The 24,915-nt window shown below is 31.7% G+C and overlaps 3 protein-coding genes across 4 annotated transcripts; 2 read left to right on the forward strand and 1 right to left on the reverse strand.

Moving 5' to 3' along the window:
* Positions 1–2,118: 2,118 nt before the first annotated feature.
* LOC134727187 (uncharacterized) lies at positions 2,119–7,106 on the forward strand. Of its 2 annotated transcripts, none has more exons than XM_063591564.1 (5): positions 2,119–2,223; positions 4,833–4,957; positions 5,961–6,081; positions 6,497–6,543; positions 7,011–7,106. In XM_063591564.1, exons 2-5 carry the CDS (start codon positions 4,865–4,867, stop codon positions 7,089–7,091), a joined length of 342 nt encoding a protein of 113 aa, XP_063447634.1. In that variant the 5' UTR covers positions 2,119–2,223; positions 4,833–4,864; the 3' UTR covers positions 7,092–7,106. The 2 variants fall into 2 exon arrangements, with proteins under 2 accessions (XP_063447634.1, XP_063447633.1); XM_063591563.1 differs by lacking the exon at positions 2,119–2,223 and adding an exon at positions 3,368–3,524.
* Positions 7,107–11,270: 4,164 nt separating this feature from the next.
* On the reverse strand, positions 11,271–14,482 carry LOC134727188 (FAD-linked sulfhydryl oxidase ALR-like). Its single transcript, XM_063591565.1, has 3 exons — positions 14,321–14,482; positions 12,538–12,752; positions 11,271–11,663 (listed from the first exon to the last, which is right to left on the reverse strand). Exons 1-3 carry the CDS (start codon positions 14,420–14,422, stop codon positions 11,501–11,503), a joined length of 480 nt encoding a protein of 159 aa, XP_063447635.1. The 5' UTR covers positions 14,423–14,482; the 3' UTR covers positions 11,271–11,500.
* A 1,988-nt stretch (positions 14,483–16,470) lies between these two features.
* Positions 16,471–24,629, forward strand: LOC134727189 (uncharacterized). Its single transcript, XM_063591567.1, has 4 exons — positions 16,471–16,636; positions 18,697–18,768; positions 19,508–19,588; positions 24,420–24,629. The coding sequence occupies exons 1-4, from the start codon at positions 16,582–16,584 to the stop codon at positions 24,518–24,520; spliced, it is 309 nt and encodes a 102-aa protein (XP_063447637.1). The 5' UTR covers positions 16,471–16,581; the 3' UTR covers positions 24,521–24,629.
* Positions 24,630–24,915: the final 286 nt, after the last annotated feature.

Raw genomic sequence — 24,915 nt, forward strand, 5'->3', positions numbered from 1 at the left:
TATGCCACATCCAGAGTGTTCCTTTTTTTTCTTCCTATAAGCATATTAGAAAATTTAGAATGATGAAGAAATAATTATAGTAAAAAGGTACCAGGATTATAATCTAAAAAGCCAGACGCAAAATTTAAAACTGTTTCCGCTCTTTGGTCGGGTTGTTGTCTCTTTGGTACATTCCCCGTTTCCATTTTCCATTTTATTGGTTTTGTTGTCTGTCCTGATTGATAGGTTTTTTTTTGTCCCTTGGGTGTATACGAATCTAAGAGATCTAGATACCAAAATAAGTGTATGTTCTATAAGACTAAGACGTTGAAACTTGCACAAAATTTCCTTTGAATATAATAAGTTAAATAGTTTGTACAACTTATTTTACCGAAATATATTTTTCCGCTTTCCCGAAAATGTAACATCTTCTGAACTAGTATTGTAAACAATGATTTACAAGGACAATTCCTTTTCTAACGCTGATCGATTTAGCCTATTGAGAAAAAAAATCAAAGAAAATTCTTACATGTTTAACCCCGCCATATTATTGATGTATGTGCCTGTCCCAAGTCAAGAGCCTGTAAATTCAGTGGTTGTCGTTTGTTTATGTGTTACTTATTTGTTTTTCGTTAATTTTTTTGACATAAATAAGGATGTTAGTTTTTCTCGTTTGATTTGTTTTACATTGTCTTATCGGGGCCTTTTATAGCTGACTATGCGGTATGGGATTTGCTCATTGTTGAAGACCGTACGGTGACCTATAGTTGTTAATATCTGTGTCATTTTGGTCTTTTGTGGATAGTTGTCTCATTAGCAATCATACCACATCTTTTTTTTTATGAGATGTCTATGTTGATTCAGAGGATTATAGAAAACAATATCTTTCAAAACCTCTGATAGAACAACCTTACTATCATATTGATGATAGAGATAACTCTATATATAAACATACCTTTAAACAATATTTCTAGAACGTACATTAAACGGAAGTACCCAAGGCCACCAACACAACAGCATGGATATTCTGGAATGTTTCGAATATCTTATAAAGCTCATTGTAATATAAGTCCTCATACAAAAAAAATATTGCCAAAGGTATGTTATGACAATGGTCTAAATGCTCACATGCCTCTTTCAAATACCTGTATGTTTTTGTTGCACATTAGTGTTTCTGTTGTTTCGTTGTTAACCTCTTAGTTGATGTATTTCCTTCGATTTTGGTTCGTATCCCGGATTTGTTTCCTCTCAATCGATTTATGACTTTGAACAGCGGTATACTACTGTTGCCTTTATTTAGCTAAATCATCAAAAGAGAAGGGTTTTGTCTACGTTCAAATGGTTACCCCGATCATACTTCCGGAGCATCGGATTTGTAGGGTTCGTGTTGCTTAGTCTTTTGTTTTCTTATTTTGTCATGTGTACCATTATTTTTCTGTTTGTCTTTTTTTCATTTTTAGCCATGGCGTTGTCAGTTTCTTTTCAGTCTAAGAGTTTGACTGTTCCTCTGGTATCTTTCGCCCCTCTCTTAAAGCTGTAACGTCAGTATTCGTTTTTTGTTTTGTTTTTTGTTTTTTGATGCACGTCAATCGGCTTGGAATACTCGGATTTCCGAAAATCAAATATGGTCTTTTGATCTCTTTTTGGCCAAATTTTGTTATTATTGTGATGTTTTTCTATTGTATGAATATATATCAAATATCTGCTTACTATCTGATTTCGTTATTCATCAAAGTTACAATTAACTAATATAAGATTTGTAAATGTTGAACGATTGATCTTTTACTTTTTACTGATTTTTAAATGTGATTATTAAAGTTTTAATCCCTGGTCGCTGCTTTAAAATCACACATGTTGCATTCAGTTTTCAAGCGACAGTTAAATTCCTATGTGTTTAAATAAAATCACAATAAATATTGTCTTATATACTTTAAGAACTGCTCTGTTGTAACTAAACAATAGTCAGTCTTGATTCAATGTCTTATACAGTATTGAAAAGTTTTCAATAGGTTCAAATAAACTGCAGATCATTTGATAATATTTTTTTTAACAATTTCTTATTCCCTGTTCAGTAAAAAATCTTTCATTTATGTTAAAGAGCTTAGACAAAATTCTTTATGTGATAAACCAACATAATTTTGACATTGTTCGGTTTAGATATTACGATGAGAATGTTGTGAACGATGGTTAGTAAATGGTGTATTATATAGAGATGGGGATGTATGATAGCATTATTTGAATGATGTAAGTTTTTATTTCCTTATTTTTTAATTTTCTTGATTAATATTTTATATTGGAACATGCCGATTCAAGTTGTGAACGTGGAACCGAGGGACAATATTTTTAAAGAGTCTGAAGAGTTTAAAATAGGTTTTGTTGAATATGTAGATTTTTTCATGCAAATTAAAAATAACTGCAATCTTTCAACAGCGTTAATAGTAGTCTACCAAATAGAAATATGTGTTTGTGTACCAAGTCATACGAATTCAAGCAATCTAGAAACAAATTATTAATTTTTTTTTGTACTCCTAAGAATAAAAAATTGAAACTCAAAAAACATTTTATAAAATATGGCAAGTTTTTAACGTAAAACTTTTACGCAACTTGCTTTTTTCCAACTATGAATTTGCCAATATCAAGAAAATGAAACTTCTTTAATGCCAGTACTAAAAACAATAATTTGAACAATCTTACAGTTCGGACGATATATCTTCTTAAACTAATTATTTATAAGTTCACGAGAAAAAAAAAGCATCAATGAATATTTATGGTATATGGAGCCTAAATGGATCCAGAGGAACATGGAAAGCAATTTCCCTCACAGACCTCTGATGACAGTCATAACCATATAAACAGACATTTAAAAAAACATATTTTTACTTCATACTGCAGAAAATACGTCAGTATTGTCAATATTTAGCTTTCTCTGTATCCGACATCATTATTTCTTTTCTATTTCTTGCGCACGTATGACGCAGGACAAAACAATAACATACTGCTTTATTGCGCGTGTGATTATAAATTGCAATAAAATAACGTCTTTTCTCGATAGGTTTCTGTTACATATGATGCCTAAGACATATAATAAAATATGTCTAATTTTATGCTTAATGATCTTAATATAAAATTAAAAATAGAATTGGAATATAATACTTAAATGGATAAACATGTACTTTAATTCTGACTCTAGATCTGTTTCTAGCTACATTCGTTTTCTTTTCGGATCCTCATCTGTAGATCAGATTTAGATTCTTAATATTCCTATGCGACCTGTCAGGATTTTTCCCAAACTGAAATTTTCGGCATTGTCATTTATAATTAAAGGTACATACCATATTAGATTGTGTACATAAATAAATTAAAGAAATAAAAGTTGTTGATACAAATGAGATTTGTTTAATCTATAGTCTCAGTGTATGGTTAAAGCTACATAAAGGAAAAGTAAATACTAGTATCTGAAAAGGAAAAATATAGACTATGCATGTATATACCATGTAATTAGGATTTATTACCTAATGTAGATAGGTTTCAGACATAATATATATGTAAGTTCATTTTCTTATACACATTTTTTTACTTTTTGATTTGTTCAGATATTTTGAAAGTCGCTGATGTATTCTAATAATGAATGAAAAACAATCAAATGTATACACATTATAATAGTAAAGAGAGAAATATGTGCTATGGGGCATCAATTTGTATCATAATTCAACAGTTTATTACAATCTAAGTTTTACCCCACCAATCCCACGTCCGTCTAGATATTTTTCCCTCACATGATTTTGAATCAACAATTTTTATGCAATGTGCAGAATCTCGATTTTCTTGTGTGCAAAATAAGATCCTTTCACCGATTTGATTTATGATCTAACTGTATGCACATCAATATCAGGTTTGGGGACACTTTTGTTTTTATAATGATTAAATAATTATTGAACAGACAAAATCTTTGTATCAGGCAAATTCAATTTGAAATGAATTTTCCAGATGAAACTTTGTCAACACTCACAAGTAAATGAAATCTAATAGTCAATAGTGATATTTAATTATTTAATTATTTAATTGCTAATACTTTACGCAATGGTTCAATGTTGACAATACAATAAGTATAAAGTATAGATATAGACGAGCTATATACATTGTACGACAATTGCTTACCTGAAGAGAGCCAAAGTTTTAATTTCAAATTGATCGTGTTTCATTATTATGCCATATACAAATGTCCTAAGAGATCATCATGACATAACTTCTTATGACAACTCACTAGAAGAATATGTTTTAAGTCTTAACAGCATTGTACTACATTCAAAAATCTAGCACGCAAATAAAACGATATTGAAAATGATTAAACACATTGTTTCATTAGAAAGGCATTCACGAAAACGGTTAAACAATTTAGCAAATGAATATCTTCCAAATGATCGAAAACTTAATCGAGTAAATACTCCAGCATTCTAGCAGCATCCGGTTATATACAAATATACCACCCATTTGGAGTCAGGTTGTTGTCTCTTTGATACATTCTCAATTTCCATTCTGAATTTATTATGTTTATGTGACAACAAATCAGATGCACCAGCAACAAGCATTTATTAGACATACATATTTTTCAAAAATTCATACTCATATATATATATATATATTATATACATATATAAAAACTCCTACTTCCAAATTGGAATTCTAATCTTTGATATCCTTGGTTTTTGTGATATTGATTTGCTGGGCAACAAAGTGTAAGAATGAGCAAACGTGTATACTACACAAAAGGCACGAAAGGTAATTTGAGATATATTTCACTTTTGTTTGATTAAACTGTGATTGTTAATACAGCTTTTATGTTTTATTTGAAGAACTTACATCATATAGTATTTAAACTTAAAAAATGGAACTATCAACACTTTCACCTGAACTGGACAGAAATAAATCAGAAATGGAAAATGAACTTCTTATTAAACTTGGTGTCAAGAAAGAAGAGGTGAGACCAGATCTATTCATTTATATCCTTATTATCAATTATAATCAATTATGTGGTCACTTTTAAATATTTTCTGTTTACAAAACTTTGAATTTTTCGAAAACCTAAGGATTTTCTTATCCCAGGAAAAGATAACCTTAGCCGTATTTGGCACAACTTTTTGGAATTTTGGATCCACAAAGCTCTTTAAAATTTTACTTGTTTGGCTTTATAAATATTTTGATATGAGCGTCACTGATGAGTCTTATGTAGACGAAACGCGCGTCTGGCGTACTAAATTATAATCCTGGTACCTTTGATAACTTTTTATTACAAATATAATGACCACTGTTATATCTTATTTTGAAGAACACTGACATCACATTGTTTTATTCAACGTGAAAACTATCAACTTTTTTCATCTGAAGAGGGACTCTAAGATTTATTTGCATTTTGTCTTCTTAACATTATCAGTTGGGAATATATCAAAGTTATTACATTGGTTGCGCTGAATTACATTGATTTCCCAGTTAAATAAAAACCGATAATTTCACATGTGAAATAAACGTGGTTATTTCACTCTCTGACGTCATACAACAATAGGCGTTGTCAAGACGTCGATAACGTCGAAACAAAACATGCGTAGGAAAAACAAATAGTTCCTTACATTTTGTACATTAATTTCATAAAAAAAAAAAGCAATTTGACAATGTAATAAAAAGTATAACTAATCGCCGTATTTGAATATAAAAAATAAGACAACTTGTGACCGAACGCCGCTATGGATTAAACTCGTGCTGCGCACTCGTTTAATCCATGCGTCGTTCGGTCACGCGTTGTATTATTTTTTGATATTTAATTACGGCGATTAGTTATACTATAAATATCCGAGAAGACATGCAAGGTGGTTTTTAAAGATATTTAATTCATTTGCATGTTTCAAATTTAACAAACCAAATATAAAATGAAAAGTTATCACTGTAATAGGACCTCGACTCAATTTAGGATACGTTTATCATTTCAGTTTGACTGGCATCCGGACATTATAGACCGTAAATCAGAGCGTCCTAAGTCATATATTCATATTGAGTATCCTTTGGATATCAAAGTCGGACGACCGAAAAATGATACAACAGAACAGAATCGTAAGTTTGCAAGGATGTTCACTATGTTAATTGCAATAGTATATTTAAAAAAACAGAAAAAAAAGCAAATGTGAATCACTTGAACATGACCAAGTTATGGAAAACAAATGAAAAATGTTAAATTTGGTATACTTTCGAATACGAAATATTCTGTACATTTTGATATTTGCGTTTTTTTTAAATAGACTGATTTTAGAAAATGTCCTAGGAGACATAAATAAACTCATCATATATACCCGGATTTAAGTTTTGTATTTGCGGCAGACGCGCATTTCGTCTACAAAATACTCATAGGTAAAGCTAGAATAAAAAAAAGTTAAAAAGGCCAAATAAATTAATCCTATATCATAAAAAGGTATAGCTTGTCCTAAAGATTATTGAGCATATGTAATCAGCATAATTATGTGTATTATAGGTAATCCATGGTATTGCAACAACCAAGCTCTCAGGCAAATGACAATGGTGAGTATGTTTAAAAGGACAAATTAAAATCTATTAAACTTTCAGTAAATTAAATTTCTTAGAAGAAAAATCTTTTATTTTTAAATCGTGCTTATGTTTGGCTAATAAAACTATAAAGGGGATTTGGCAGACCGTTTTATTTCAAAATTGAGAACAATTTGAATTTACTATAAGTACAACAATTTCTGTCATTGTGTGAATAGTTAACGATTTATTTTTAAATCATACTCATCTGCTATGGGTATCACCACACTGCAAAAATAAGTCGTGTCATAAGGTGAGGGTTCAATATTTCTTGGAAGGAAAAAAAACTGTCTATATAACAAGCAGTGTAATATTTGTATGGGAGAAACGTTTGTAGACAAAAAAGAAATAACTTAATTTCAAATTTATTATTAGCTCTACTATGACCCACTTAACAATGATCGATGCAATGTTATAAACCATTTTGTGAACTCTATTTTCAGGTTTCAAGACACGGCCCAAGAAGTTTATATTTCAACAAGCATCGAACAATGTCAAATACTGTCAATATTCTACGTATTTAACAAATTATTTATATTTACATGTTATTTCAATTAATGATACATATATTTTGATAACTTAATCGTTAATGCATCTGTATAACGTCAAACCGAGACAAGTTGTAATATTTTTAATGCTGATATATACAAAAAAAAATAATACATCGCTGATGTTTATTTTGACTTGCAATAATTTACCTAAATGTAACCCTTTAGCTTTGTGTTTATGACTTTTGAACAGGGGTATCAAATAAAATCACAAAATACTAAACTCCGAGGAAAAATCAAAACAAAAGTTCCTAATCAAATGAAAAATTGAAATGATAAAACACATCAAACGTATGGACAACAACTGTCATATTTATAACTTGGTACAAGCATTTTACGTGTAGAAAATAGTGGATTTAACCCGTTTAATAGCGCTAAACCTCTCACATGTATGACAGTCGTATACTTCTTTTGTCTTTATTTTAATCTTAATTGCTAACATGTTGGTGAAGTATATAAGAATCGCCAATTCCTTTCAACTTTAAAAAAAAAATGATCAGAAAGACAGCTGTTATTGCCGAATCGTCAGATGACTCAATACTGGAGATTAAATGACCATTTAAACAATATTTCTTGGCAATTTGACTGTTATCATACAAAAATTCGTAGAAAGAAAAATATTTTTAAAAGCAAAAAAAAATAAGCAGGAAAATATCTTTAAAAGACTCATGGCTGAAATTGTAATTCAACTCTTCATCGGAGTTAAAACCCTTACATATATAATGATGAATTTTCATTTTTTTGAAGAATAAGGTGTATAAAGAAATCTTTTTTTTTGGTGTTAGATCTTTGTATGTCTTTGTTAAAATGATTTACTTTTTTAGACTAGAGACTAGAGACAAATCAGGGCTTTAAAACATAACATACACACTTGTCATTGGTGAAGAGCATGATAGCCACTACATGTTTTTGTTGCTTTTTTGTGTTGTTCCATTGTTTATACTTTACAACCCTGTTGTTACTTTATACATAAAACCAACAGGGAGCAATGAAAGAAACGCAATTTACTAACTCGTTTACAACCAAAGAAAGCCACTCGAGTGAAAGAAACAGGCCACAACTATCGCCTGTTTTACAATTGTACATCCGCATTGAATATCCTACACGATTTCTTCGATTACTATGTACACCACTGGGTCGATGTCACTACTGGTGGATATTTCGTCCCCGAGGGAATCACCAGCCCAGTTGTTGGCATGAATATCAATTATATGGTCATTTTTATGAATTTACTGTTTGCAAAAGTATAAATCATTCGAAAAACTAAAGATTTTCTTATCTCATGAATAGATTATCTTGGCCGTATTTGGCACTACTTTTTGAAATTTTAGGTCCTTAATGTTCTTTCAACTGTATATTGTTTGGCTTTCTAACTAGTTTGATATATTAAGCGTCACTGATGAGTCTTATTAACTAGAGGCTCTTAAGAGCCTATGTCGTTGACCTTGGTAGTTGTGCATATCAAACAAAGCAGACACAGATGGATTAGAAAATTGTTTAGGTGATGGTGATGTGTTTAAAGATCTTGCTTAACTGAACACTCTTGCTACTTACAATTTTCTCTATCTATAATAAACTTGGCCCTTTAGTTACAGAAGAAAATATTTTGCAAAAATTAACCAAATAAATGAAAATTGTTAAAAATTTACTATAAAGGGCAATAACTCCTGACCCTTTTGGTCATGTTGACTTATTTGTAGATCTTACTTTGCTGAACATTATTGCTGTTTATAGTTTATCTCTATCTATAATAATATTCAAGATAATATACAAACAGCAAAATTTCCACCAATTAAGGGGCAGCAACTCAACAACCGGTTGTCCAATTTCTCGGAAAATTTCAGGACATATAGATATTGACCTGATAAACAATTTTACCACAACCAGATTTGCTCTAAATGCTTTGGTTTCAGAGTAATAAGCGAAAATCTATTCTATTTTAATCCATGGCGGCCATCTTGGTTGGTTGGCCGGGTCATTGGACACATACCCAAATGATGATTGTGGCCAAGTTTGGTTAAATATGGCCAAGTAGTTTTAGAGGAGAAGTTTTTTGTAAAAGTTAACGACGACGACGCTGGACGCCAAGTGACGAGAAAGGTTCACTTGGGCCTTTGGACCAGGTGTCGTGAGCTAAAAACGAAACGCGCATCTAGCATATCAAATTATATAGATATAGGAAGATTTGTTATGAGTGCAAATGAGACAACTCTCCGTCCAAATAACAATTTATAAAAATAAACCATTATAGGTGTGTACAGTCATCAACACGGAGCCTTGGCTCACACCGAACAACAAGCTATAAAGGGTCCCAAAAATACTAGACTGGGAAAACTAACGGTCTATTATATATTAAAAAAAAACCGCCTAGTACCTTTGACAACTATTCATACCACTGGGCCGATATCACGTCTTACGGACGTTCGGTGTTGACATGAATATCAATTTATATATGGTCATTTTTATAAAATTACTGTTTGCAAAAGTATGAATTATTCGTAAAATTAATGATTTTATTATCCCAGACATATATTACCTCAGTCGTATTTGGCTATTTGTCACACCTTTTTGGAATTATTGGGTCTTCTTGATTAGGGACTTTCCGTTTTGAATTTTCGTCAGAGTTCAGTATTTTTGTGTGATTTTTTTTTCCAACTTTATATTTGTTTGGCTTTCTAACTAAAGTGATCTGAGCGTCATTCAGGAGTCTTATGTAAACGAAACGCGCGTCAGACATATCAAATTATAAGCCTGGTACCTGAGATAACTGATTGCATTCAGTTATTTCATCTGAAGGACAAATAACACGAGACATACGGGCTGCATGACTATGGGTACAATCCACCAATGATGGATTTCGAATGTACAATGATTAACATTATCTGCTCTGTTAAAGGTGTTAATAGCAAATCACAATTTAAAAGTTCTACGTCTCACATGTGCTACTTCTTGCGTGTGCAGGCTATAGGCACTTCAAAATTTTACACAAAACTGCTCGTAAGAGATATGAAGAAAATCACCTGAAATCAACACTTTGTAGTCCGGTAAACAAGATACATGCAGAAGTTTGATATGATAAACAAAAATCTAAGGGGTATAGTTCTACAAAAACGGTTAACACAGAGATATGTCTCATTTCTCTATTTTTTGGGTATACTGTGGATTCATGGGATACCAATTTCGTGGATCTCATGAGTTTAGTTGACACACAAATTTAAATGTTCAACGAAGTGCACATTTTCTAAAAGCATGTATGCAGACTTTGGTCATACAACGAAATCAAATATTGACAAAACGAAAAATTCTCCTAAACCACAGTAATGAAAATGTTGAAATTTTATAGCAATAATTTTAACATGTTATCTATTCAAATGTTTCAAAAGCATAGAACCATGATGAAAGGACAGGAACAAATATCTCCATGAAAATTAGATATTCCAATTAATGCTTATACAACTGTATACCAAATACCATTGACCTACAAGAAGTGTTTCCCTTTAAACTGACCTATTATCACAAACTTTAGCAGGTAATTTAAACAAAAGTTTCAGTCAATAAATATTGACTGAGATGGCTGGGGCAAATAGTTTCCATGGAAATGAGATGAGTAAATGCCGGCAATACAACTAATACCATACACGTTTTCCCCTTAAATTGATATAATCACAAACTAATAAATGGTTGAAGCTGCTGCAGACCCCAGAAACAGCATGTCTTATTTTAGACTTTTTTATTTAAACCAGGCGAGACAAAAACTCTGTGAACTTTAACATGAACATCATATCATCAGCATAAGTAAACAATAAATTCTTACAATGTATAAAAGTTAAGAAAGATAAAAAAACAAAAACAAAAAAAAAAAAAACATTTAAATAGGCCAAAACTAATGAGATGGTTTTACAAAATGTTCTACCTTTTATTTTCTATAAAAATATGGATAAACTAAATGGACTGTGTCATTTTGTCTATTGTGAAGAGTTGTCTTATGGCAATCATACCACATCTACTTATTTTTATATACAACTGCAGATCTGGACTGTGATATATATACAGAACATATTTTTTTCTGTGAAACCCTGCATTCAGTAAAGTTACCAATCTGCACTATAGAAACAGCATATTTCAGATATTTGGGAAAAGAGTTCAACAAAATACAAATTTAATATTTTTGTAGAATTCGTCAAAACCACAAAAACATTGTTTACACTAATATACAATTTAACCTCCACCTATGAAAATTGGGTGTCCATGAATATTAGTGCATCTACAATATAACAATTTCATGAAGCCATTTATTGACCTCAATTGATATTTAATAAAAAAAAAATCTATATAAAAACAGTTAATGAATCACAGATGGCTTGGAACCTAAACCTTGACCTTCATCAATCACAACTCCCATCTTTCCAACCATCTCTCCAACGTTCATTTACTTTACTGCAATCAAAAATCGCCTTTCCTAACTTTTTGTTTACATCATTATGTAACCTACACATCCATTGGGAGAAATTGAATTGATTGGAGGTATCTGGAGTATTTGTCTTCAAACTGAAAATAAAACAATGAGAAGATAAATATGTGATTCTCAATAAAATAGGATAATTGTTTTAAGAAACATTGGTTACAGGTAAAACATTAATTTACAACCAATATTTTTTACTGTGTTATAAGAACATCATGTACATTAGTTTGCTTATTTGTTAGTGGACCCATGAATGTAAAAGAGAAAATGTGGTATGCTTGCCAAGATATCAAATGACACATGTACAGACATTAACAACCTGTTTTAACTATTGTAACTATTGAAACTGACTGGTCATATTGTTTTATCAATCATCTTTCTGTTAGCAGTTTCATAATTTAATTGGCTAATGATAAGAACAATTAATTTACTCATTGTTAAATACTAATTGAAGGATGACCTCTGGTTGTTTACATCCATGGCTTTGGGTCTCTGCTGGGTAGTTGTCGCCTTATTTTCATATTGACTTGTATTTCATGGTGACATTGGTACATTTGTAAATGTAACTTATGACATTGTGTTAAAATCTAAAAACATTTTGTTGAAATAACTAAAATTGTCATATTGAAACCAAAAAAAATCTTAGTGTAAGGTAGTGAAAGGAAATAACTCAGACATGTAAAAACTAAGACAATGGTGCTTTGACTGTACTTAATGATTCCCCGACATAGTGTTCACATTCAAAGATGTGGTACAGCATTACTTTTAGATTGTATATGGAAATGTGAGGGATAAACAGAAAAAAAACATGTGTCTCACTATAAAACCTGTTTGGTATGTATACACTTACTTTTCTCTCAAATCTTCAGCACAATATTCACAGGGATTGGTATGTATACACTTACTTTTCTCTCAAATCTTCTGCACAATATTCACAGGGATTGGTATGTATACACTTACTTTTCTCTCAAATCTTCTGCACAATATTCACAGGGATAGAATTTTGAGAAGAGATGTATGAATTGTTTCATGTCGGTTTGTTGTTCTGTTGTTGGATTGTCTGGATATAAAGCAGCTGTAGTATGCAGGAATGACCAGGTGTTCCTACCCAATTCATCTCCATATAGTGGACATTCCTTGATTACAGGTTTTCTTCTCCTTCTTGGACCCCCTTCCTATGTCAAAATAAAATAATCCAACATATACTAAAAGGAAAATTCAAATCTTATTTGATGATTAATTAAATTTTAATATGTGTAAATATATACATGATATAAAAAAATGTATGAGGGAAAACTGGCCTCATATTTAAGATGGAAACAAAAAAAATAATCATTATTAAGAAATCATCTATGAGTATAAGGTATTCAAACCATTCAAATACTTATAAATAGCAATACATTACACACAAGACAATTCATTTTAAAATCACTTATGCAGGTGATGAGTCAATCAATATCAAACACTGCTGGTGATAAAAAAGAAAATAAAAATCTGAAAAACAACAATGTTGAATGGAGTTTACGGAATATTGAGAACCAGGTGATATCTAAGCTTGAATCACCACAATCACCCTATCATGAATCTCAAAGCATCATGGATGTTGTGATTCAACCAATCCTGTAAGTAGTCTCATACTATTCATTTATACAATGTATATATTTTGATTTCCAAATCTCACTTTATTTTACTGACAAAAGTGGAGAATTTTTTTTTTGTATTTTAATAGACCACTTTCGAGTTTGTCCTTCACAGGAAAAAGGTTGTCAATTATGCATGCCTTTATGACATCATTTACCAGATGGAGGGGATCGCCTGTATCCCTGCACTATTAACGTACATCAAGCGTCTTAGTAATCATCATTGTGCAGGATAAACTGAAATAATGTTTGTTCCATATGTACTTAATCACAATTCCCTAATGATGGCAAGGCTGATGGTCAATGATGACAATTTAATTTGCAGAATAATTTGAGCAACATAACATCATATTATCCAACCACTCGCTCTACATGGAAACAGAAGTGATGATGCTCCTAGAACTAGGCTAGTTCAAAAAATTTAGACATCCGGCAAGGCTATTTTTTTTCAGCCCCTAAACAATGAATGATCCTCACAGAAACCTAAGCTTTAACAGAAATGCATTGAATTAGATAGTCCTAGATTACTCTGACGTCCCACTGCTGTTTTGCCAGTCAAGACCCAGCTTTTTTAACTTCAACAGTTCAAAAAGAGGGGGGGGGGGTTGAATTATGTTGTTTTTTTCTGAGTCAGAATTTTCATGAACATTTTTATTTAGTTTTTTGATGATTTTCTTCAAAATTTAACATCATAAGGATGTAGGGGGAATATAATCTGGATTCAGAATGTTTTTTGTTGACATCTGCTTGACCGATATATTTTTTTTTTTTCAAATCATGCAAATAATTTGGGTATAATGGGAAAAAAATATAACACAACGATGATTATTTGAGACCTCTGACAAATCACTACAAGGATATTTTGCGGAATCACCGAAAGATTATTTATTGACGCTAACAGTAGCCGATACGATGATTTGACGACTGGCGGCATAGGGTATTCATACCCTCATTTTACTGAAGGCAAATGGAAGGGTTGTATCCGATCTGATGAAATAAATTATGCCGGCATTACATTGTACGTCAGACTATCATAATCATATCAACAATAACATGTATATTGACCAACCAACATGAATATTTCCTATAAATAGTGTATAAACCTTTTCTGTTCCTCCTGTCCCCTTAAACCAAGTTTCAACGTCTACACATGTTCGACAAGGTTTTTTATCTGGATCAACAAACGTTCCACTGGAGGCTGACATGTTGGGTGCGCTTTAAACACAACGGTAGAACTAAATTCATGATCGGTGACTTCGATCCCGTGTAGTACACTTGTATTTCAATGCTTTTAAGATTTTTAACCTTGAAGACAAGTATCCTGCTTGTATAATGAATTCTAGATTTCTACGTGTTTTTATGTATTTAAACTGGTTTAAGTGATTACAGAGAAATATAAAACAATGTATCTGGTGATTGTCATCATTTTTATCAGCTTAATTTCATAAAAGGTCATCATGCCCCAAATTGTATTAACAACAAGTCACACTATAGAAGTTTTAAACGGTAAATATGTAGATGATCTTGATAATATTAATTTCTATCTGATTCAGATGAACGTATATACGAAATTATAACTTGTTATAGTAGTCTCAGTTTTAAGTTTCTTCAAAAGCCTCCTGCTGAGTAACTTTAGTCGTCTCGGCGCATTATAGAAGGTGTACTTGAATTGGTCCATATTTATCTTTGTTTTAAAATATTTAAATTCATAACCGAATAATCCTCTAGACATCTATTGAGCATCGAATTGCTTAATATGAGAGTTCAAAGAGGGGGGGGGGGGGGGGATATGAGGATTTTCTATAAAAATTTCAACTTGATATGCATGCCAGTTTCACTGAGCATTGAATAAACACAAGGGTACTTACTTAATCCTTTTAAAAGCTGACCCAAAATGTGACACTCTTCATGTTTACATTCTAGAGAAACTGGAAGGGGGAGGGGGTCAATGTAAAAAGGCTACATGATTTGATCAAATAGCAACTAAAAATATTGACACCGTATGTTTGTGGCATAACATCGTGGCCACAAGTAAAAGAAAATTCTGTTTAGTATTAAATTTATATCAGATCCATTTTGTTACATCTTGTGATCAATTTTATTTGGCAATCGACATATTAGTCAAATGCGTTTTGTTTAAATATACTTTTTCACTTTTTTGGTCTTTTGGAAAATGTTGTTTGTGCTGTTTTTAGCCCCACCTACAACGAAATTTGTTTTACATGCACACGTATAAAAATTGCGATTTTTATCCAACGCAATCATAGGTTTGAACGTAGTTTTCAATTTAGACAATGTAGCACAATAGAATCATGTGCATTTATAGGAATGGTCATGTATGTCAGACAGCTCTGTTGAGACTCCTTGAAAATAGGAAAAACTGATTTGGATTAAAAACCAAACCAACATGTATGTGGCAACAATACTATCGATCTATCGAAAACCTTTTACTGTCTACCAGATGGAATTCTTTTAAGTAAATTGTCTGCCTATGGCCTTTTTTTCAAAATAAGCGAAATCAGCTCAAATTACGATAATATTTTGCCATATGCTGATGATGACTTTTAAAATGTATTACAGCCGATTGCTTTGAGTGTTCATCGTAAAGGTAATATCTTTGGTTAGTTTGCTTGTTAGCTGAACCGTGAATTCATTATCAGGTTACCCAAAATGTCATCTTTTAAGAGTAGACAAGTCCGACAGATAACCAATCTATCAGGCTGTATGTAGGACTAGGCTACTTCGAAAGGAAGGTATTATTCTTTACCTTATATAGACTTCACGGTTCAGCTAGCATTTAAGCAAACGAACACACGCAATGCAATCGGTTGTATATAACAATAAAAAGATGTAGTATGATCATGCTTTACAAAATGTTCCATTGTGTGTACCGATGCACAGGCGCTTGTGGATATGATACATTTTTATTTATTTATTTGTTGAGTAAAATATTCAATTTTATAAATTTTGTATCAGTTTCACCGTCGTTTAAATCACTCGAAACTAGGTGAGACATACACAGAAGTGATAGATGTGCATTTTAAATATAGAAAATTGAATATTTTATTCAACAAAAATAAAATTGTATCATATAGATCTTCTAGGTGAGACATGCACAGAAGTGATAGTTATGCATTATAAATATAGAAAATTGAATATTTTAATCAGCAACAAAAATTGTATCGTATACCCTATTACCTGACGGCTATAACTAAAATGATTTGATTTATAAATCGGGATCTGCATATTTATTTTAGCAGTAATATATAAACAAATGTTTCTCAAGTGTTATTTGAACGCGGCTCAAATTTAAAGGGAAGTAATCCATGTTGCTTTGACATTGAAAACTTGGAAAAGCAGCAACATGAGCCACTTTCCCAAATACATGAGAACTGGTTACTATAGAAAGGGAACATCAAGTAAGCAGTTTAAAGGGTTTGGTCTCAATTCCCTAAATGCATAGTTATAAATATGCAGCAGGTTTTACATTTATAAAACAAGAAAATTGTGTATTTTTTTTTACCACAGTCACAGACCACAGCATGTGGCCCGTGTGGGACAGGCACTTGTTTCTATCCATACTAGGAAGGTCGACTATTTTCTTCTATTTATATGGATAATCGACCTTCCTATGGATAGAAACAAGTGTCTGTGTCACAGACACTGTCATGACTGTCACTGTACGTATCTATCTTTTATGGTATCGGGACCGTTCGCCCTAGGTCCGTTTGCCCTGAGTTCGTTCGCCCTTAGAGTCCGTTCGCCTTACTAAAAAATATTAATATTCAGGGCATTGAAGTTGAATAAACTTAATCAGATATATTTCTATGGTATATATTCTTGAAATTTATGGAAACATGGAAATATCTAAAAGTTTATGGCTTGTTAAGGATCATTAATTTATTGTTTTATGACAAAATAATTCGGATCACTGCTTATTGTGATACCTGTCTTTTGATGGATTTATAATATAAAAAACAAATTTGTTTTGATAATATATTCAGCTTGAAATTAATTTAAAAAAAATGTACGAACTGTAAAACGGATTTACAAGTTCATTCATTAAAATACTTTGAGACTAGTCTAAGTTATACTGCATACATAAGTGAATGACTGAATGCAATTATTTTGTTAACAAATATCAACAAAGATAAATACATTGTATTCCAGTATTCTACAGCAATCAAAGGGAAAATGATGAAATTGATTGCGGCAATATCAATATTCGGTGATTTTTTCAACAAACTTCAACATATTTTATTCAAATACTTAAAATTATGCCACTAGACAACAATTAGTAAAAAATAAAAATCAGGGCGAATAGACCCTGGGCGAACAGGTACTAGGGCGAATGTGAATTAGGGCGTACGGACCCGGATTCATCTTTTATTCACCTCAATAATCAGTTTTTTGGAGATCAGTGATTTCTCACTAAAAATATACATAACTTTCACACCTCAACATAGTTAAAAATAGTCCATCACCAGCTATATGTATAAACATCATGTATATATTTTTTCATAAAAAATGGCAAATGGAGAACGTGTCAAAGACTTAATAAAGACACAATAACCCGACCCAAGAGCAGATTACAGCTGGAGGCCACCAAAACACACATTTTCTATGCAAGCCAATAAAACTGTTTCTTCCTGCTGGTTAGTGTTTTTAATATATATGGTGCAGTCTGGTGTATCTGCGCACCTAAGACCTTTGACTTCACTTTATAAAAATTGATATAACAAATTATCTGATAATATCCTGTGAACAAAATTATAACACACTTTTATTCATTAATATCTTCTGTATGTATGGTTTCCCCCTAAATATTTTTTGTAATTGGTGATCAAAATTAGGGAAACTCCTGTTTTGAGAGTTCTTCAAATGTCTGGTGATCTTGTGCATGCCTTCTAAAAATAGCATATTTTAAATAAAGGAAAGTTTTATGCTATGAAATATTGTTGAATTTGAACCAAATAGACTACCAAGTTAAGAAAAATATCTGTTTTTTTCTACACTAGTTATGAAAAAAATACAAGAATTATATACATTTGATAAAAAAGAAAGTGTCATATGTTCATTTGCAGTATATATGGAATTAGGAATGGGAAGACAATAATTTTATAAATGATGATTTGTAAACCTTATAATATTTTTAAAACTACTTTTAGATTTTGAAATGTTAGCAGGCATGAAATGAGAAAAAAAAACAAAAAAAACAGTATGATAAAATATAAAGAAAAAGAAACAATTGGCAAAAAACAATAATAGGAATGGTAACATTGGCCTAAAAATTAGAGGTTAGAAAAAGCCACATGTGATACATCATTATGATGAAGAGGCAAGGGATTTTGTCCATACATATATGCATTTTCATTTGATATAACACATGTAACAGTTGAAATGAAATAATAAAGTAGTGTTTAATTTTTTTCTTAGTACCTTTCTGTAGTTGATATTTATAGCAATTATTTTTTTCCAGTATTACAAGAATTTAAAAAGAGCTTCACATATAACTGGGAATGGCAGATGGCTTTTACAGTCTTTGGACTAAGTAAGTTTTTATTTTAAGTAGCTACCAAATATTGACATAAATGTAAAATTACGTAAACCTTTCAGATTTGTTTTCATGGCATCTTCTGACACATTTAGTTCCTCAGAAATAAAAAAATCATATTACATGTTACAAATAAAAAAAAAGATGTGGTGTGATTGCCAATGAGACAATTATCCACAAAAGACCAAAATTACACAGACATTAACAACTATAGGTCAGGGTAGAACCTTCAACAATGAGCAAATCCCATACCGCATAGTCAGGTATACAAGGCTCTGATAAGACAATGTAAAACAATTCAAACGAGAAAACTAACAACCTTATTTATGTAAAAAAATGATGAAAAACAAATATGTAACACATAAACAAATGACAACCATTGAATTACAGGCGCCTGACTTGGGACAGGCACATACATAAATAATGTGGCAGGGTTAAACATGGTCATTTCTATTTCATAAATTGTCATTTCTGTTTCAGAAATTCCAAAAACACCATCTAAGGAAAAGCCCATAATTAAGAATTATTAATTTAGTTGATTTTGATTGTTTTATACTTCAGAATTCTGGTGAAATCCCATGCTTGTTACATGGGTTTTGAAATATGTATCTAAATAGGTTCAATTCTTTAATTTATATTGAAATCAGATATCAATCAAGGTATAGCATATTATTAATTTCAGTTTTCTTCATGTTTAATGTTCATCACTTATGCTAATTTTTGCTTATATTTGCAGCTTTTCTTAGTATACCTTTCATTAATCGTAGATTTGAAAGTAGGAAAGCCCTTATGTACCAGTACAAAACTGAATATACAGGTGAGTTAGGTTTTATATGACTGCAAAAATTTAAAAAAAATATTGTCGTATATTGGTATCACTTTGTTGTCGTCGTCAGCATCTTCTGAAAAACTGATGGTTTCTGGATAATAACTTTTGTATAAGTGAATAGAAATCAATAAAATTTTAACTCATTGTTTATAACCACAAAAGGAAGGTAGGGATTGATTTTGGGGATTATGGTCCCAACATTTCAGGAATTAGGGGCCCCAAAACAAGCATTTGTCTGGCTTCAGGACAATTGGTTGTGTATAAATATTTCAATTGCTCTGAAATTTTACCACAATGTTCTTAATGAAAGTAGAAGGTTGGAATTTATTAGCTCACCTGGCCCGAAGGGCCAAGTGAGCTTTTCCCATCACTTTGCGTCCGTCGTCCGTCGTCCGTCGTTGTTGTTAACTTTTACAAAAATCTTCTCCTCTGAAACTACTGGGCCAAATCAAACCAAACTTGGCCACAATCATCATTGGGGTATCTAGTTCAAAAAATGTGTGGCGTGACCCGGTCAACCAACCAAGATGGCCGCCATGGCTAAAAATAGAACATAGGGGTAAAATGCAGTTTTTGGCTTATAACTCAAAAACAAAAGCATTTAGAGCAAATCTGACATGGGGTAAAAATGTTTATCAGGTCAAGATCTATCTGCCCTGAAATTTTCAGATGAATCGGTCAATCGGTTGTTGGGTTGCTGCCCCTGAATTGGTAATTTTGAAGAAATTTTGCTGTTTTTGGTTATTATCTTGAATATTATTATAATTAGAGATAAACTGTAAACAGCAATAATGTTCAGCAAAGTAAGATCTACAAATAAGTCAACAGGACCAAAATGGTCAGTTGACCCCTTAAGGAGTTATTGCCCTTTATAGTCAATTTTTAACCATTTTTCGTTAATTAAAGTAATTTTTTACAAAAATCTTCTCCTCTGAAACTACTTGGCCAAATTAATCCAAACTTGGCCACAATCATCTTTGGGGTATCTAGTTTAGAAAATGTGTGGCGTGACCTGGTCAACCAACCAAGATGGCCGCCACAGCTAAAAATAGAACAAAGGGGTAAAATGCAGTTTTTGGCTTATAACTCAAAAACCAAAGCATTTTGAGGAAATCTGACAGGGATAAAAATGTTTATCAGGTCAAGATCTATCTGCCCTAAAATTTTCAGATGAATCGGTCAATCGGTTGTTGGGTTGCTGCCCCTGAATTGGTAATTTTGAGGAAATTTTGCTGTTTTTGGTTATTATCTTGAATATTATTATAGATATATAGAGATAAATTGTAAACAGCAATAATGTTCAGCAAAGTAAGATCTACAAATAAGTCAACATGACCAAAATGGTCAGTTGACCCCTTTAGGAGTTATTGCCCTTTATAGTCAATCTTTAACCATTTTTCGTAAATCTAAGTAATCTTTTACAAAATCTCCACTGAAACTACTAGGCCACAATCATCTTTGGGGTATCTAGTTTGAAAAATGTGTCCGATGACCTGGCCATTCAACCAAGATGGCCGCCACGGCTAAAAATAGAACATAGGGGTAAAATGCAGTTTTTTGCTTATAACTATGAAACCAAAGCATCTAGAGCAAATCTGACAAGAAGTTAAATTGTTAATCAAGTCAATATCTATCTGCCCTGAATTTTTCAGATGAATTGGACAACTGGTTGTTGGGTTGCTGCCCTCCAATTGGTAATTTTTAAAGAAATTTTGCCGTTTTTGGTTATCTTGAATACTATTATAGATAGCGATAAACTGTAAACAGCAATAATGTTCAGCAAAGTAAGATCTACAAATAAGTCAACATGACCTAAATGGTCAATTGACCCCTTAAGGAGTTATTGCCCTTTATAGTCAATTTTTAACAATTTTCATTAATTTGGTAAATTTATGTAAATTTTTACCAAATATAGTTCTCTGTTACTAATGGGCAAAGTTCATGATAGATATAATTGTAAGAAGCAAAATCGTTCAGTAAAGTAAGAACTTCAAACACATCACCATCACCAAAATACAATTTTGTCATGAATCCATTTGTGTCCTTTGTTTAATATGCACATAGACCAATGTGAGCGACACAGGCTCTTTAGAGCCTCTAGTTTAAAAGGCTATGGGTCAAACTGTCTAGGAATTAAGGGCAAAAAAGGGGGCAAAAACAAGCATTTTTATAGTTTCGGGACAAAAACTTATGTATACATGTAACTGCATGGATCTCTCTGACATTGTGCCACAAGGTTTCATATAAGGAAGGGAAGGCTTAGATTCAGTTTGGGGTTAATATCCATGAATATTAAGAAATAAAGGTGCCAAAAAGGAGCATTGTTCTAGCTTACAGACAATAACTTGTGTTTAAGTGTATGGATCTCTCTGAAATTATACTACAAGGTTTCTTACCAGAAAGGAAAGGAAGGAATTGAGTTTTGGGGTTCTTGCTCCAAGGGGGGTTCCAATAAGTGAGAGGCCAAAAAAGGGACCCAAATAAGCATTTTTGTAGTTTTCAGGCAATAACTTGTGTCTAAGTGTTTAAATCTCTCTGAAATTATACAAGCTTCCATACTACAAAGGGATGGTAATTGGTGGCTATGGCTCAAATCATTAAGCAATTAGGGTCGAAAAAGGGGAAAAACAAGGGTTTTTTCTGGTTAAAGGACAATTTAGACGATTTAAAAGCAGTAAAGCGGAGGTAATCCAATTAGAATTAATTGAACACTGTTATATATATATGTTTGATTAGACAATTACATCCCTTACACTGTTTGAAAATTATGTATTAAGAAATGAATCAGAAATGAATTCTTTTAAAATCAGGCTCCATAGCAGAGGGGGGCATTAAGTTTTACCCAAGAACAGGTCCGTCTGTATGTACTTCCCAAAACTAGTTTCTGTTCACTAACTTAAGTTTGCTTCAAACAAATGTTATAAAACTTTTACAAAATGTCTATTACTAAAACCACAAAACACAGACCAAGTTTGAATTTTGGTACCATCACATAAACCGCTGAGTTATGCGCCTTTACAAATGAAAAAAATGCTGATTTTCTATGTTTCCGTTCTCTAACTTGAGTTTACTTCAACCACAATGCCTATTACCTCAAAATACAGATCAAGTTTGAATTTTGATGGTGTCACTTCAACCGTTCTAGAGAAATGCTCCTTCACAAGTGACTATATAGGAAACTTACATCTGTTCTAAAAATTATTTTTAGAATTGGAGTTATAACTCTAATTTTTAAAATAAATTTTAACAATTACATCAATTTCAATCAATGCTTAATACAAGGCAATGTTCACTGAAAAAATTAAAACAACTTAACCCATCGTTGCTAATACATGTACAAGCATTTTGATTAATGTTCTTCAGTTTTGTCCCTTTATAACCTCATATGACATTTTGTTTCTGTTCCCTAACTTAAGTTTGTCTAAACAAAGTTTAATGAAATGTCTATATAATGCTTATTACCACTTAACCCAGTTCAAGTTCAAATTTTGAAAGCATCACTTTTACAGTAATTGAGTTATGTTCCTTTATACTGTAATATGCTAGCAGGGGGGGACATGATGGACACATTCCCCATTTATTTTTTGTCATTAGCTGTATTGATAGCATCAAATATGGCACAACTTTGTCATGTGTTGTTAAAAACATTACTGTGGGTCAATATTCTAAGCATGAACCAAAAATTGTACACTTATGTACTTATGTTCTTAACTGGAAGAATTGGCATGTCTAGATCAATTGGCATGTCTAGATCAATTGGCATGTCTAGATCAATTGGTTTATTCATGATAACTTAATAGAACAAGCATTTTGAGTGAAGGAGTGAATATTTTCTGTCAGCATTTCTAAGCAGATGAAAATACATGTAGTAACTTGCTAAACTATGTGTGATCTTTTATTTGTTCAATATTTAAAATGTATTTTTAATCTGTTCAATACACTGATTTTATGATAAAATGTTGATTTAAAAAAAATGTAAGCACTACATTGGGGGATCCAGATTTTTTTTTAAGTTGGGGCCGACTGACTGCATAAGACATTATGTTTTTCTTCCTGTTTACAATTTTTATTTTCGGTAAATTGTAATACAGGAAGTAAACATAATGTCAAATATTAAGAGAAAATATGGAAACCTCAATTAAAAAAACTGATTATTACATGTAGTTACAAATACCACAGCATATCATGATAACCAGATTTCACAAAAAAACTTAAGACTAAAAGATTGATTGCAAGTCATAAACAATTCAGTATACTTATGACCAATCTAAGTAGTAAGTTTTTTTGTGAAATCAGCTCCTGGCTATTAATAGACAAAACAAAACCTGGTATTTCTATTTTCATTACCTAGTTAAAAAAAGGAAGGTTTTTCTCCTACCATTGACAAACAGAGTTTTTTTACATTTATGACCATGTACCAATGTTATTTCAACTGATTGGGCAGAGCTTACTTTTTAATTTGCATGAGAACAGTCTATTAGAAGATGTGTGTGATAAGGATGATTACCGTTATAATTATTGTAGATTTATTTTATAATCACCTATCAGTGTGAATAAACGGATATACAAGAGAACTGAGTGTATGATATGGGACGAATAACTGAACAATTCATTGATGAATTTATCCCGAAATTCCTGTCTATAGATGGACTGGTCTCATAATAAGCAAACTGGTTAAACTCCACCCAGTCAAGTGAAATAAATTAAGTAATACCACTGACAAAAAGATTTATGTTTGCATTGATATATTCTTTAATCCTTCAACATACCGGTACTTCTGTTTCTTAACAATAATCTGTGTTGTTCTTTCTTTTTACAGTGATTAGAGATACAGATTTAGATCCTATAATGTTAGCAGGATATAATGCAGATGAGGTAGAGGCAGCTAAGAAGAGGACAGGACTTTATAACGACAAATAAATGATTAAAATGTATATATATACTTTGTGGGTTAAAAGATAACTATATAAATTGAGTTCGTTTCCAATCCCTGTACAATTAGAAATAAATGTTATCTTGTGTCAAGAAATTGTATTCATTTTATTTAAAGTAGAAAAAAATATATTGGTTTCAATTTTATTAGGATTTAAAAAAAAAGAGAGAAATATTTTCTATACTACTAAAGGAAACTGAAATCATTGAGCAGCAACTCCTGAACTACAAAACCATACAAAGTTGAAAATATTTGTGATATGACATCTATAAATGTAGTGTTTTGCCTTTTAAACCATCTTTTCTCCCCAGAAAACCCAAGAATTTGTTTTGAGGAAATATCCGCATTCTGAGACTGTTCTCAATCCATGTTTTATACACTT

The sequence above is a fragment of the Mytilus trossulus genome, chromosome 7, assembly GCF_036588685.1.
Source record: "Mytilus trossulus isolate FHL-02 chromosome 7, PNRI_Mtr1.1.1.hap1, whole genome shotgun sequence".
Taxonomy (NCBI): domain Eukaryota; kingdom Metazoa; phylum Mollusca; class Bivalvia; order Mytilida; family Mytilidae; genus Mytilus; species Mytilus trossulus.

Bases quoted from the DNA above. Each gene is read 5' to 3' on its own strand.
- LOC134727187 (XM_063591564.1), top strand. From the start codon at position 4,865: ATGGAACTATCAACACTTTCACCTGAACTGGACAGAAATAAATCAGAA. The intron at 6,082-6,496 runs GTAAGTTTGCAA...TGTGTATTATAG, and splicing joins TGATACAACAGAACAGAATC to GTAATCCATGGTATTGCAAC. The intron at 6,544-7,010 runs GTGAGTATGTTT...CTCTATTTTCAG, and splicing joins CTCTCAGGCAAATGACAATG to GTTTCAAGACACGGCCCAAG.
- LOC134727188 (XM_063591565.1), bottom strand. From the start codon at position 14,422: ATGTCAGCCTCCAGTGGAACGTTTGTTGATCCAGATAAAAAACCTTGT. The intron at 12,753-14,320 runs GTTTATACACTA...ATTTTGACATAG, and splicing joins GGACAGGAGGAACAGAAAAG to GAAGGGGGTCCAAGAAGGAG. The intron at 11,664-12,537 runs GTAAGTGTATAC...TTTTATTTTCAG, and splicing joins GCAGAAGATTTGAGAGAAAA to TTTGAAGACAAATACTCCAG.
- LOC134727189 (XM_063591567.1), top strand. From the start codon at position 16,582: ATGAGCCACTTTCCCAAATACATGAGAACTGGTTACTATAGAAAGGGA. The intron at 16,637-18,696 runs GTAAGCAGTTTA...ATTTTTTTCCAG, and splicing joins CTATAGAAAGGGAACATCAA to TATTACAAGAATTTAAAAAG. The intron at 19,589-24,419 runs GTGAGTTAGGTT...TTCTTTTTACAG, and splicing joins GTACAAAACTGAATATACAG to TGATTAGAGATACAGATTTA.